Source organism: Mustelus asterias, chromosome 3 (assembly GCF_964213995.1).
Source record: "Mustelus asterias chromosome 3, sMusAst1.hap1.1, whole genome shotgun sequence".
Lineage (NCBI taxonomy): Eukaryota > Metazoa > Chordata > Chondrichthyes > Carcharhiniformes > Triakidae > Mustelus > Mustelus asterias.
The window spans coordinates 4,992,224-5,007,328 of record NC_135803.1 but is presented as its reverse complement, the minus strand read 5'-3'; the positions used below and the strand labels follow the sequence as shown (position 1 = coordinate 5,007,328).

At 47.1% G+C, this 15,105-nt stretch overlaps 1 protein-coding gene across 1 annotated transcript in view; it reads left to right on the top strand.

The window, feature by feature from the left end:
• Window positions 1-14,590, top strand: part of slc2a2 (solute carrier family 2 member 2) — a 45,248-nt gene extending 30,658 nt beyond the window's left edge. Inside the window, exons 7-11 of the mRNA XM_078204364.1 lie at window positions 1,159-1,346; window positions 6,367-6,471; window positions 8,870-8,971; window positions 10,014-10,217; window positions 13,513-14,590. Coding sequence (XP_078060490.1) covers window positions 1,159-1,346; window positions 6,367-6,471; window positions 8,870-8,971; window positions 10,014-10,217; window positions 13,513-13,713 — 800 coding nt within the window. The 3' untranslated portion in view covers window positions 13,714-14,590. The remainder of the gene's footprint in view (window positions 1-1,158; window positions 1,347-6,366; window positions 6,472-8,869; window positions 8,972-10,013; window positions 10,218-13,512) is intronic.
• The last annotated feature ends 515 nt before the right edge of the window (window positions 14,591-15,105 follow it).

The following is a 15,105-nucleotide window of genomic DNA, read 5'->3' as shown; positions in this document are numbered from 1 at the left end:
ACTACCTGCTCTAATTTGTATTTAAACAAGTCGGGTAGGTCATCCTGATGTAATGCCAGCGTAACCCCAGCTTTGTGTGAAGCAATTTGTATCTTTTTCACTCAGTAAAGGGAGTCACTTAATAGGAGGCAAAACGCAGGCATAGTTTGTATTACAGGCCAAAGTAACAGGGTGGCTCACCTCAGCTCTGCACAAATCCCCTTTTCAAATTCCGTGAATAACATCTCAGAAACATCTTCAATCATTAAAATACGGAAAACAGTTTAAAAATGGATCTCAGTTCTGACTGAGGAAATTCCAGAGCCTCTGATCATAAAATATAGAAAGACCTGCATCTCTATCGTGTCTTGCACACCCTCAACGTGTATTACAGCATCTGCCACACTTTTGAAGCCTGGTACCTGTTGTAATGAAGGAACATGCAGTAACCAGTTTGTGCACAGCAAGCTCCCACAAACAACAATGTGATCATGACAGAGTAGCCCCTGCTTATTTAATCTGAGAGTTGGCCCAGGGAACAGGAGAGAGCTTCCCTTCTCTTCTGCAAATAATATTATTGTCTCTTGCCTCGGAATCAAAAGATTGTGTTTATGTTTATTTATTAGTGTCACGGGTAGGCTTACATTAACACTGCAATGAAGTTACTGTGAAAATCCCTGAATTGCCACACGCCGGCGCCTGTTCGGGTACACTGAGGGAGAATTTAGCATGGCCAATGCACCTAACCAGCACGTTTTCCGGACCGTGGGAGGAAACCGGAGCACCCGGAGGAAACCCACGCAGACACGGGGAGAATGTGCAAACTCCACACAGACAGTGACCCAAGCCAGGAATCGAACCCGGGTCCCTGGCGCTGTGAGGCAGCAGTGCCAACCACTGTGCCACTCCGTCCCACTTGTGGGGTCCAGTCCCCCTCCAGAAACTACACCGACATTCTCCAGGTCCACTGAGAGAGTGCTGCACCATTAAAGGTGCCATCTTTCTGGTGAGGTGTTAAATGGAGGCTACACCTGCACATAATGTAAAAGCCCTCAAGGCAATATTTGAGTGAGAGCAGAGGAGTTCTCGCCCCATCCTTGAGGCCAATATTTACGGATTTGTAGATCTGTCTTGTCCTCTGTACTGACCTGGATGATGCATTCATTTGGCTCTCACCAGGTTTGGAGCGATTACTGGGGACATCTGACACTGAGCAGCACATTGAAGAGATGAAGAAGGAGAAAGAGGAAATCCAGAAAGAGAAAAAGATGACAGTGATGCAGTTGTTCCGCTCTTCCAGCTACCGACAACCCATCATTGTTGCCCTGATGCTGCACATTTCTCAGCAATTCTCCGGAATTAATGCGGTGAGTAACAATACCATCACTACTGGTGACTGCTCACCACTGTCACACACTCCCAGGACAGGTACAGCACGGGGTTAGATACAGAGTAAAGCTCCCTCTACACTGTCCCCATCAAACACTCCCAGGACAGGTACAGCACGGGGTTAGATACAGAGTAAAGCTCCCTCTACACTGTCCCCATCAAACACTCCCAGGACAGGTACAGCCCGGGGTTAGATACAGAGTAAAGCTCCCTCGACACGTCCCCATCAAACACTCCCAGGACAGGTACAGCACGGGGTTAGATACAGAGTAAAGCTCCCTCTACACTGTCCCCATCAAACACTCCCAGGACAGGTACGGCACGGGGTTAGATACAGAGTAAAGCTCCCTCCACATTGTCCCCATCAAACACTCCCAGGACAGGTACAGCATGGGGATGGATACAGAGTAAAGCTCCCTCAACACTGTCCTCCATCAAACATTCCCAGGACAGATACAGCATGGGTTAGATACAGAGTAAAGCTCCCTCTACACTGTCCCCATCAAACACTCCCAGGACAGGTGCAGCATGGGGTTAGACACAGAGTAAAGCTCCCTCCACACTGTCCCCATCAAACACTCCCAGAACTGGTACAGCACGGCGTTAGATACAGAGTAAAGCTCCCTCGACACTGTCCCCATCAAACATTGTAAGAAGTCTCACAACACCAGGTTAAAACCATCAAACATTCCCAGGACAGGTACATCACGGGGTTAGATACAGTGTAAACCTCGCTCTACATTGTCCCCATCAAACACTCCCAGGACAGGTACAGCACGGCGTTAGATACAGAGTAAAGCTGCCTTGACACTGTCCCCACCAAACACTCCCAGGACAGGTACAGCACGGGGTTACATACAGAGCAAAGCTCCCTCACACTGTCTCCATCAAACACTCCCAGGACAGGTACAGCCCGGGGTTAGATACAGAGTAAAGCTCCCTCTACGCTGTCCCCATCAAACACTGCCAGGACAGGTACAGCACGGGGTTAGATACAGAGTAAACCTCGCTCTACATTGTCCCCATCAAACACTCCCAGGACAGGTACAGCACGGCGTTAGATACAGAGTAAAGCTGCCTTGACACTGTCCCCACCAAACACTCCCAGGACAGGTACAGCCCGGGGTTAGATACAGAGTAAAGCTCCCTCTACGCTGTCCCCATCAAACACTGCCAGGACAGGTACAGCACGGGGTTAGATACAGAGTAAAGCTCCCTCTACACTGTCCCCATCAAACACTCCCAGGACAGGTACAGCACAGGGTTAGATACAGAGTAAAGCTCCCTCTACACATCCCCATGAAACACTCCCAGGACAGGTACAGCACGGCGTTAGATACAGAGTAAAGCTGCCTTGACACTGTCCCCACCAAACACTCCCAGGACAGGTACAGCACGGGGTTACATACAGAGCAAAGCTCCCTCACACTGTCTCCATCAAACACTCCCAGGACAGGTACAGCCCGGGGTTAGATACAGAGTAAAGCTCCCTCTACGCTGTCCCCATCAAACACTGCCAGGACAGGTACAGCACGGGGTTAGATACAGAGAAAACCTCGCTCTACATTGTCCCCATCAAACACTCCCAGGACAGGTACAGCACGGGGTTAGATACAGAGTAAAGCTCCCTTTACACTGTCCCCATCAAACACTCCCAGGACAGGTACAGCACAGGGTTAGATACAGAGTAAAGCTCCCTCTACACATCCCCATGAAACACTCCCAGGACAGGTATAGCACGGGGTTAGATACAGATTAAAGGTGTCTCTACACTGTTCCCATCAAACACTCCCAGGACAGGTACAGCATGGGGTTAGATACAGAGTAAAACTCCCTCTACACTGTCCCCATCAAACACCCCCAGGACAGGTACAGCATGGGGTTAGATACAGATTAAAGCTCCCTCAACACTGTCCCCCATCAAACATTCCCAGGACAGGTACAGCATGGGTTAGATACAGAGTAAAGCTCCCTCTACACTGTCCCATCAAACATTCCCAGGACAGGTACAGCACGGAGTTAGATACAGAGTAAACCTCCCTCTACACTGTCCCCATCAAACACTCCCAGGACAGATACAGCATGGGGTGAGATACAGAGTAAAGCTCCCTCGCCACTGTCCCCATCAAACACTCCCAGGACAGGTACAGCCCGGGGTTAGATACAGAGTAAAGCTCCCTTTACACTGTCCCCATCAAACACTCCCAGGACAGGTACAGCATGGGCTTGGATACAGAGTAAAGCTCCCTCTACACTGTCCCCATCAAACACTCCCAGGACAGGTACAGCAAGGGGTTAGATACAGAGTAAAGCTCCCTCTACACTGTCCCCATCAAATACTCCCAGGACAGGTACAGCATGGGGTTAGATACAAAGTTATGCTCCCTCTCCATTGCCCCCATAGGCAGTCTCCTATCCCTGGTGCTGTGAGGCAGCAACGCTAACCACTGTGCCACCATGCCGTCAGTGTGGTTGTTCTGAAATAGCCCAGCAATCAGCTACCAATGGGAACTGTCCACCTTGTATTGATCCACACCCAACAATGTGGCGAGAACTCTCCTGCTCCTCAGCCATGGGATCATTTACATTGTAAGAAGTCTCACAACACCAGATTAAAGTCCAACAGGTTTATTTGGTAGCAAAAGCCACTAGCTTTCGGAATAGGCTGTTCCTTCGTCATGTGGGTGGGAGTTCTGATCACAAACAGGGCACAAAGACACAAACTCAATTTACATGAATAATGATTGGAATGTGAGTCTTTACAGCTGATCAAGTCTTAAAGGTACAGACAATGTGAGTGGAGGGAGCATTAAGCACAGGTTAAAGAGATGTGTATTGTCTCCAGACAGCACAGCTAGTGAGAGTTTGCACATCCAGGCAAGTTGTGGGGGCTACAGATGGTGTGATATGAACCCAAGATCCCGGTTGAGGCCATCTTCATGTGTGCGGAACCTGGCTATCAGTCTCTGCTCAGCGACTCTACGCTGCTGTGTGTCGTGAAGGCCGCATTGGAGAACGCTTACCCAGAGATCAGAGGCTGAATGCCCGTGACCGCTGAAGTGCTCCCCAACAGGAAGAGAACAGTCTTGCCTGGTGATTGTCGAGCGGTGTTCATTCATCCGTTGTCGTAGCGTCTGCATGGTTTCCCCAATGCACCATGACACATCTCTTTAACCTGTGCTTAATGCTCCCTCCACTCACATTGTCTGTACCTTTAAGACTTGATCACTTGTAAAGACTCACATTCCAATCATTATTCATGTAAATTGAGTTTGTGTCTTTGTGCCCTGTTTGTTATCAGAACTCCCACTCACCTGACGAAGGAACAGCCTGTTCCGAAAGCTAGTGGCTTTTGCTACCAAATAAACCTGTTGGACTTCAACCTAGTGTTGTTAGACTTCTTACTGTGTTTACCCCAGTCCAACGCCGGCAGCTCCACATCATCATTTACATTAACAGGGCAGACAGGGTCTCGTTGAAAAGATGTTACTGAGCGTCTGGCAGCTCAGTCCTCAGTAAAGCACCAGGTGTATTTGTGAAATTCTGGACTCAGTTGTCTGGGGTGTCATGTTACTCTATAAACCACGGCTGGACCACACCTTCACCCTGGCAGTCAGGTAAGCACTCATGTGACCTGAGTCAAGTTATTCAAATGTTGGGTTTCTTTACTACAGTAATATTGCCAAAAGTTAACATTATCCATTAAAAAACACTTAATTTCCGCTCACCTTACCTCCTTCTCCTTTCCATTATATTCCTCTGTCTGCATTACCTTCTCTCTTCTCTGTCTGGTTTATTTTCTACTTTAATTTGAATACTTCTCCACACATTCAATTTTCCCGGTCAAACTTTTGACCCAATTCCATTTTGCTTTCTCTTAGTTGCCTTTCGGGTCAACTTTAAAACAGGCCAGGCTTTTTGATTGGATTGGATTCGATCGACACAGTTAGACAGGAGCAATTTAATTTCAACATCTATAGCCAGGTTCTCCAGCCTCACCCACAGCTGGGATTCTCCGTTCCCGCTGCAGTGAATGGAGATTTGGCTGAGTGCCAAATTCTCTGTTCTCACTCGCAGCGGCATTGGGACTTGAATACCCGGAGAATCTTTCCTTAGCCTTGTGAAATCCGAGACAACCCTTATCACATAGTCTTCTCAGAAGAACCAAGGGGCAAGGAGGGAGATTTCATTTCACCCAGTCTGTTGTCATGCATTGCCTGAAAGGGTGCTGGAAACAGATTCAACGGTAACTTTCAAAGGGGAATTAGATACATTTATGAAAGGGAAAAAGTTGCAGGGCTATGGGAAAAAAGGTGGGACTCAATGCATAGGTCTCATAAAAGAGAGTCATAGGATCCCTACACTGCAGAAGGAGGCCATTTGGCCCATTGAGTCTGCACTAACCACAATCCCACCCAGACCCTATCCCCTTACCCTTCTTCTCCCCCTGACACTAAGTGGCAATTTAGCATGGCCAATCAACCTGATCTGCACATCTTTGGACACGGGGAGAATGTGCAAACTCCACACAGACAATGACCCAAGCCAGGAATCGAACCCGGGTACCTGGCGCCGTGAGGCAGCAGTGCTAGCCACTGTGCCACCGTGCCACCCCGTCTTTCAGAGAGCTGGCACAAGCATGATGGGCCGAATGGCTTTTTTCTGTGCTGTATGACTGTTTGATTCCTGTCTGACTTCACTGTCCAGTGAGTGAGTTCAAGCGAAGGAAATTAAGATCTTATTTTTAAGGGGCGTCTTGATAAATACATGAATAGGATGGGAATAGAGGGATGTGGTCCCCGGAAGAGTAGGGGGTATTAGTTCAGTCGGACAGCATGGTCGATGCAGGTTTGGAGGGCCGAAGGGCCTGTTCCTGTGCTGTAATTTTCTTTGTTCTTTGTTCTAGGACACAGGATTGTAATCTCAACTCATGGGAAGCCAGTTGGATGTTCTAGCTCTCTGCACATTGTAACAATCCTCTCTTCTTATTCTCTTTAGATATTCTTCTATTCCACAGCTATTTTTAAACAGGCCAACCTGTTGCACCCAGTCTATGCCACAATTGGAGTTGGAGTGGTCAACATCATCTTCACCATGATTTCTGTAAGTAGTCAGAATCTTTTGGGATCTTTATGAATAAAAGAGAGACAAGGTTTTCTGTCAGCCCCTGTTACAACCAAAGGCTTCACAGTTCGTGAAATACTTTTGCAGCGCAGTGATTGTTCTAATGTAGGAAACATGACAGGCAATTAGTGCCCAGCAAGATCCCACAAACAGCAATGTGATAATAACCAGATAATCTGTGTTTAGTGATCTCGTTTGGGGGATTAATTTTGGAGAACTCCCCTGTTCTTCTTTGAAATAGTGTCATGGGTCTCAGTTGAACATCTCATCTGAAAGACAGCACCTCTGACAGTGCAGCACTCCCTCAGTACTCCACTGGGACCTCAGACTGGATTTCCCACTGAGTGAGCATCCAACGTTGTCTGCGATGAAACATTCACAAATGTTTCGCAAACAAATTTGCGGCTCTCTAAGTAAAGAAATTTCTCCATAACTTAGTCCAAAGTGGCTGGTCCATTATCCTGAAGCTGTAACCCCAAGTGCTAGACTTTCCAGTCTGGAGAAAGAGGCTCTGAGTACCTACTCTATCAAACCCTCCAAAAATGTTGTAAGTTTCCATGAGTACAACTATCGTCTGTTTGAATTCCAATTATTAAATATTCATCAGACACTAAGGGCAGAATTTTTCGGTCGCACTCGCTCCAAGACTGGAAAATTCTGCCCGAGGTCAAGAGATCTTTGCATGGTCCGTGTCCCGTCCACTATGATTCCCGTGGTGGGCGGGACGGGAAAATTCCACCCAAACTTTCCTCATAGGAAACGACCACTTCCATCTCGAAGGACAAGGGCAGCAGATACATGGGAACACCACCACCTGCAAGTTCCCCTCCAAGCCACTCACCATCCTGATTTGGAAATATATCGCTGTTCCTTCGTAGTCGCTCGGCCAAAATCCTGGAATTCCTTCCCTAACGGCATTGTAGGTCAACCCATAGAACTTGGACTGCAGCGATTCAAGAAGGCAGCTCACCACCACCTTCTCAAGGGCAACTAGGGGTGGGCAATAAATGCTGGCCAGCCAGCGACGCCCATGTCCCATGAATTAATTTAAAAAAAAGATTGTTCTTTAATCATAGGAATCAATGTTGCGAACCTTCATTGCAGCTCCTCTAAGATGATTCAGCCCATGACGGGCATGAACACGACCAACTCAGCCAATATTTTAATGCTACAGACACTATCAAATTGTTGAGTGGGTGCCAGCGCAGATCAGGAATGTCCCAGGTCTCATTGTCAGTCTGTGCAGAAGTTGCTGTTCTCAGTGTGAGCAATGTTCAATGATCTACAGTTAATCCCGGTGACCCTGAGAAACACGATCAGCTGAGACTGTCCCTGGTGAATACTGATCAAAGACTCCCTATAGATAGTGGACATCAGGGGAGAACAGCAGCTGAAACATTAAACCTATCTCCCCTCTCTCTATCGATGTTGCCGACACACTGAGTTTTTCTCAGCGTTTTCTAATTTTATTTGAAGATTTTCAGCCTTAGCAGTATTTTGCAGTGTGGTTTTTGGCTTTCAGGGTGGAGCAAGTTAATAATTTCTGATTGCTTGTTTATTCTGATCACTTAGCGTTTAAGATCGGAACATTTTGTGAAGGCTGAATTGAACAAATAGACTGAGAGTCAGCAATAGTTGGAAGCATTAGCAGGAAGGGAAAAATAGAAGATGTGTTTGTGTTATAAGATCAGCTCACCACAACCTTCTTGAGAACAATTACTCAGGAGTAATAAATGCTGGAATTATTAGCAACACTCACATTCCACCAAAGAATAAGAATAATGTTGAGTAGCTTGCTAATGTTAATGATCTGGACTCAAATGTCAAGTTCTAACAGATCCAAAAGTGTAGGTAGAGAAACTGTTTCCTCTGACTGGGAGTGTGTGGATATTACAATTCGAACAAGGCTTTGTGGGAATGATATCAGGAAATAATTCTTCAGCCAGAGGGTGATGGGATTCTGGAACCCTCACCCAACATGGCTGTGGATGTGGAAAGTAAATTGGAGATTTTAAGTCTGAGATAGATGGATTTTTGTTGGCTGCACAGAGACATGGGGCAAAGATAGGTAAATAGATAGATCAAGCGACAGATCAGGTATGATCATTGAATTTGAGTTTGAGGGGCTGAATAGCCTCCTACTATTTCTCTGTTCTAGGATTTATCAGGTCTTGGTATATCGGGAGGTATCCCTCAGCATGAGCCATCGGCTTGAGTAGGAGGAGAGGTGATCTGCCGGATATATGGACACGGTGGATAAAGAGATCCACATTCAGCACCCAGGATGTGGCTGGATGAATCAATGTGTGTGAGCAGCAGCAGTGTAGCTGGGGGCTTGGTGACTGGAGGGATTGCTCTGATCTGTGTGTCTCTTTAGGTCTTCCTGGTAGAACGTGCTGGGCGCCGCTCGCTGTACATGATGGGTCTAGCCGGGATGTGTTGCTGTGCAGTTATAATGACTGTTGGGCTGGTTTTCCAGGTGAGTAAGGTTGAGAAACAAAATCCATCATTTACATCAAAACACATCATGGTGGCACAGTGGTTAGCACTGCTGCCTCACAGCACCAGGGACCTGGGTTCAATTCCCAGCTTGGGTCACTGTCTGTGTGGAGTCTGCACGTTCTCCCCATGTCTGCGTGGGTTTTCTCCGGGTGCTCCGGTTTCTTCCCACAGTCTGAAGACATGCTGGTTGGGTGATTGGCCATGCTAAATTCTCCCTCAGTGTACCCGAACAAGCGACGAAGTGTGGTGACTAGGGGACTTCATTGCAGTGTTAATGTAAGCCTACTCGTGACATTTAAACTTTAAACTTTAACTTTAAACACCTGGCTCCATGAGATAGAAACCTCCCATCCCCGGGGCTCTAAATGTTTGTCAGAATTTTCCTCCTTCCCTCCTCCTGCCTCCTCCCCCTCCTCCTCCTGCCCTCCTCTCCCTTCTCCTGCCTCCTGCCCCCTCCTCCTCCTGCCCTCCTCTCCCTCCTCCTGCCTCCTCCCCCCTCCCCCTCCTCCTCCTGCCCTCCTCTCCCTCCTCCTGCCTCCTCCCCCTCCTCCTCCTGCCCTCCTCTCCCTCCTCCTGCCTCCTCCCCCTCCTCCTCCTGCCTCCTCCCCCTCCCCCTCCTCCTCCTGCCCTCCTCTCCCTCCTCCTGCCTCCTCCCCCCTCCTGCCCCTCCTCCTCCTCCTCATGGTCTCCTCTCCCCTTCCCCCACCCTCCACATTGTCACCACTTCTGGGCAATGAAGTTTTTCCTGAACTTCTTGCTGTATCTATTAGTGATTAGCTTATGGCCTCTAGTTCTGGTTGCACATCTTCACTGTGTTTACATCAGCAAACCTTATCATTGCCATAGAGACCTCCATCTGGTCACCCCCTCAGCCTTTTTCTTTCAGAGAGGTGAGCCCCAGCTTGTTCAGACTTTCCAGTGAGTTCTAATTTCTCAGTTGTAACTTGAATCTTGTAAATCTTGATGATGTGCCGTTTGTTGCCTCCTGAATTCTCAACGTCTTCTCTCCCTTCCCTCAGAATTCATTCGTGTGGATGAGCTACCTGAGCATGTCGGCCATATTTACCTTTGTAGCCTTCTTTGAGATTGGACCTGGCCCAATCCCCTGGTTTATTGTAGCTGAACTGTTCAGTCAGGGGGCACGTCCAGCTGCTATAACCATCGCAGGATTCTGTAACTGGACCTGTAACTTCATCGTGGGAATGTGCTTCCCTTACATCGCGGTAAGGAGATTTACAAGCTGCTTTTGCTCCAAATGCCATCCTGTGAGGAATAATTCAGATTGTGCCTTTCTTCACACGGTTGGGGGTCTCTAGTGCTCACTTTCACATGTCAAGGTTTTCTGACACCCTTAAGGCCACGCTAAAATCTGGCACTTCTAAACTCAAACACATTAGCCATGATCTTACCAGCCATTCATGCTACGCTCCCACTGCAGCGAACTCGGAGAATTTGACAGCCAGCTAAATCTCTGTTCCCTGCAGCGTCATGGGACAATCCCACTGGCGTGAACGTTGGTAAGATTCCAGCCGACAACTTTCATTCATTTAGTGGTTTAAACAGAGCAAAAACGTCCCAAAATGCTTCACAAGGCAGTTACTCAAACTCATTGACATGAGCCACTTAAGCAGCTATTAGGACAGATGCGCAAAAACTTAGGGCAGGATTTTGCCGACATTCCCGCCACCAGGATCTCCCAGTCCCACCGACGGCACACCCCCGCTGTGGGTTACCCATCAGTGGGGAATCCCATTAGCAGTGGAGGGACCAGAAGATCCCACCCTCCCGCTGCCAAGGAACACACCGCAGGGGGGAAGAGGAAAACCCAACCTTAGTCAGAGCAAATCCCGTCCTTAATCAGAGTGAATCCCGCCCTTACTCGGAGCGAATCCTGCCCTTAGTCAGAATGAATCCCTCCCTTAATTGGAGCGAATCCCGCCTTTAGTCAGAGACAAGCATCTTAAAGGAGCGAAGTGGAGAAGCAGCGATGTTTATAGAGGAAATTTTGAGTTTAGGGTCCAGGTAGCTGAAGATGCAGCTTCTCTTTAAAACCAGGGATGTGTGAGAGGCTGGATTTCTGAGAACTCTCAGAGGATGTGGGACTGGAGGCGGATACAGGGATAGAGAGGGGACAGACTGTGAAGGGATTAGGAGAAGCAGGTGTGAATTTTAAAATCAAGGTGTTACTTCCGTAGGTTGATGAGTGTAGGGATGATGGGTGAATAGCAACTGGGGTAAAAGCAAAATACTGCAGATGCTGGAATCTGAAACAAAAACAGAAAATGCTGGAAAATCTCAGCAGGTCTGACAGCATTTGTGGAGAGAGAATAGAACCAACGTTTCGAGTCTGAATCACCACTCATCAGAGTTGGTGTAAGTTGGGGTAGTGATGTATTACTGTAGCAAACAAAGAATGACTTTTATTGAGTGGACTGGGTGAAAAGCAAGAACAGTAGTGACCATAATTGCCAAAACTGAAATAAGGGGGCTGTATGGTGGCACAGTGGTTAGCACTGCTGCCTCACAGCGCCAGGGTTTGATTCCTGGCTTGGGTCTTGTCTGTGTGGAGTCTGCATGTTCTCCCTGTGTCTGCGTGTGTTTCCTCCGGGTGCTCCGGTTTCCTCCCACATTCCGAAAGACATGCTGGTTAGGTGCGTTGGCCATGCTAAATTCTCCCTCAGTGTACCCCGAACAAGCGCCGGAGTGTGGCAACTAGGGGATTTTCACAGTAACTTCATTGCAGTGTTAATGTAAGCTTACTTGTGACACTAATAAATAAACTTTACTTTTAACTTTAAGTGAGGGTGCAATTTTAATCTATCTTGTCGGTTGGATTCTGACACAATCAAACTGAAATGTTTTATAATCCATTGAGATTTACTCTCCATTCACATCTGTGGAAGCCTTTGGTAGATCTCATTGTATCAATTTTCACTGGAAATGTTCGGTGGAAATGATGCCCAAAGAATCCACTATGCCTTTAACTGAGATCCCTCACCCCAAATGTGGGAATTCCAGCCTAAAGTAAAATAAAAAGTGAAGTAAAGTTTATTTATTAGTGTCACAAGTAGGCTTACATTAACGCTGCAATGAAGTTACTGTGAAAATCCCCAAGTCGCCACAGTCCGCTGCCTGTTCGGGTACACTGAGGGAGAATTTAGCACCTAACCAGCACGTCTTTGGAGTGCGGGAAGAAACTGGAGCACCCGGAGGAAACCCACGCAGACACGGGGAGAATGTGCAGACTCCACACGGACAGTGACCCAAGCCAGGAATCGAACCCGGGTCCTTGGCGCTGTGAGGCAGCAGTGCTAAACACTGTGCCGCTGTGCCGCCCCACCTCGCTCCATATTGGACAGGTGTAACATGTGTCTGACCTAACTCAATTGGGCAGGAGATTCTGATGAGTGGAAAACTGGGTGTGATCAGGTGTAATCTGCCAGTGTCTCTCTGCCACTACCAATCCATTCAAACCCAATTAAAAACTTAAACATACAATCACCAAAATGAGCCACAGATCAGAAACTATCAACGTCAAGGACTTGTGACACTAGAATTATTTTGTCTGGAGCAGAGAAGGCTGGCAGGAGAATTAAAGGATTGTCACAGGTTGTAAAGAGTAAGAAGTCCTTCCTCAAATTGCAGCTTCTGTAGTGAGGGTTCATCAACATTAAATTCTCTGTATCAGTGTGAGATGGCAGTTAAGATATTTCTTTACACAGAGGGTTGTCGGAGCAAGGAATACTTTGGAATCCTAGAATAATTGCAGCACTGAGGAAGGTAATTGGTCCCATCGATCCAGAGCCAACTCCCAGCTCACCCCCACTCCCCAGAAAATATTCCTCCTCAGGTGTCACAGCGAGTGGTCGAAGCAGAAACTATTGCACCTGCAAAGAAAAGTTGGATTCATGTTTGAAACATAAGGGTCAATGGGATGAAAACAGTTCAAGGAAAATGGTTTGGGATTGATACAAGGTTATGGGGAGAGAGCGGGGCAGTAGGATTAGTTTGGGATTGACACTGGGCTATGGGGAGAGAGCGGGGCAGTGGGATTAGTTTCAGTGTCGATACAGGGCTATGGGGAGAGTCATGATGTGGAGATGCTGGCATTGGACTGGGGTAAACACAGTAAGAGTTTTAACAACACCAGGTTAAAGTCCAACAGGTTTATTTGGTAGCAAATGGCAAATAACCGAAAGCTAATGGCATTTGCTACCAAATAAACCTGCTGGACTTTAGCCTGGTGTTGTTAAAACTCTTACTATGGGGAGAGAGCAGCGCACTGGGATTAGTTTGGGATTGATATAGCGCTTTGCGGAAAGAGTGGGACAATGGGATTAGTAGTAATTACTCCAGCAAAGAGCTAGCATAGACATAAGCTGAATGGCCTGTATTGTGTTGGGAACTCCTGTTAGTCTGTGACGGAAATACTAAATTGGAATTGCGTTTGACTTGATGTGATTGAGCTGATTGACCGCCCCCTCTTTTTAAGACTTTCTTTGCACATTCTCTCAACAGGAATTGTGTGGCCCTTACGTGTTTGTCATTTTTGCTGGGCTTCTCTTTGGTTTCACCTTGTTCACGTACTTCAAGGTGCCCGAGACAAAAGGCAAGACGTTCGAACAGATTGTGCAAGGATTCCGACGCAAGAAATCCTCATCACGGCCTTCGAAAGCTTCTGCTACTGAACTTGAACATTTGGGTAGCACAGAGGCCTAACTGGGTGGATGAGGGGAAAGAGGGGATGCTGAGCCTTGCTGCTGTGCAAGTTGAGGTGAAAGTATTCAAGCTAAGACTGGAACAGGAACCATGTATAACAAGGTGCTCATAGTGAGACGTGCATTGTTGGAAAATTGCTTTCTTTCTTTCGTCACTGTTAGGGGGAACCGGAATAATCCGCAATGCATGCTGGTATTGTTCGAAGAACAGCTAAGTGAAAGCACACTGTAAAACAGATTTCCCAGTGTGGACTGGATCCCAGTGTGAACCGGATCCTAGTGTGGACTGGATCCTGGTATCAGCTAGATCCCAGTGTGAAGAGGATTCCATTGTGGGCAGGGTCCCAATGTGGTCTGGGTTATCTTTACATCCCATCCTAACCTGCCCGGGGAGAGAAGATTGAGGCGACCTTGCCACCCATCCATGATTGCTCTGGAGTCTGGAAGAATTGAATAAGAATCCGCTGCACACCACTGCCAATTGCCTGGCAGGATCATCATCAATTTCTTTTTCTCTGTTTTCCTTGAACACTTTCACTTAAAGGCACTGGACACAGGGAGAAAACTCAACGTCCTTTTGAGGCAAAGTCGAGAATAATCCAATCAGTTATCAAATCACCAATGAAATGCGGAGAGGATATTCATGGTGATTTTGAGCCACAGCTAAGAGATTACTCTGTGTGGAATTAGCGGATGAATACTTGTATGAATTACATTAATTAGCCCATTGGACTAAAGGAGAAATGAACCCTTTTACCTTGACTGGATCAGTGATACTGCTAGAATGAAGGAATCATTTCATTTGCACCAATAAGGTCTTTGGGGATGGAACCTGGGGAAGGGGACTGCAACCAGCAGCGTTACAGGCTGCCTGATTGTCCTTCACGTGGAGATGCCGGTGTTGGACTGGGGTAAACACAGTAAGACGTTTAAGAACACCAGGTATAAGTCCAACAGGTTTATTTGGTAGCAAAAGCCACACAAGCTTTCGGAGCTGATGTGGCTTTTGCTACCAAATAAACCTGTTGGACTTTAACCTGGTGTTCTTAAACTTCTTACTGTGATTGTCCTTCTACAGTGATTTCAATACAATGGCTAATGCTGGCATCATGTATAGCGGGCACATGATTCACTGCCACCCAAATTGTGATCCCCCCCTCACCCAAATTGAATTTCATGCCCATCTGTGCATTATTACCAAATAATTTCAAAGTCAATGTTATCTACCCAACAGTATTGTTCTAAAATTGTACCTACGATTAACATTAGCAGAGATTTTGTATGTTTTAATGGTACCATCAGTACCCTGTGAAACTGACACCCGCCATTTGCACGTGCACAAAGGTGAATGGTTATCTTTAGAAATCACTGAATTAATGAAAACTGCACTTTT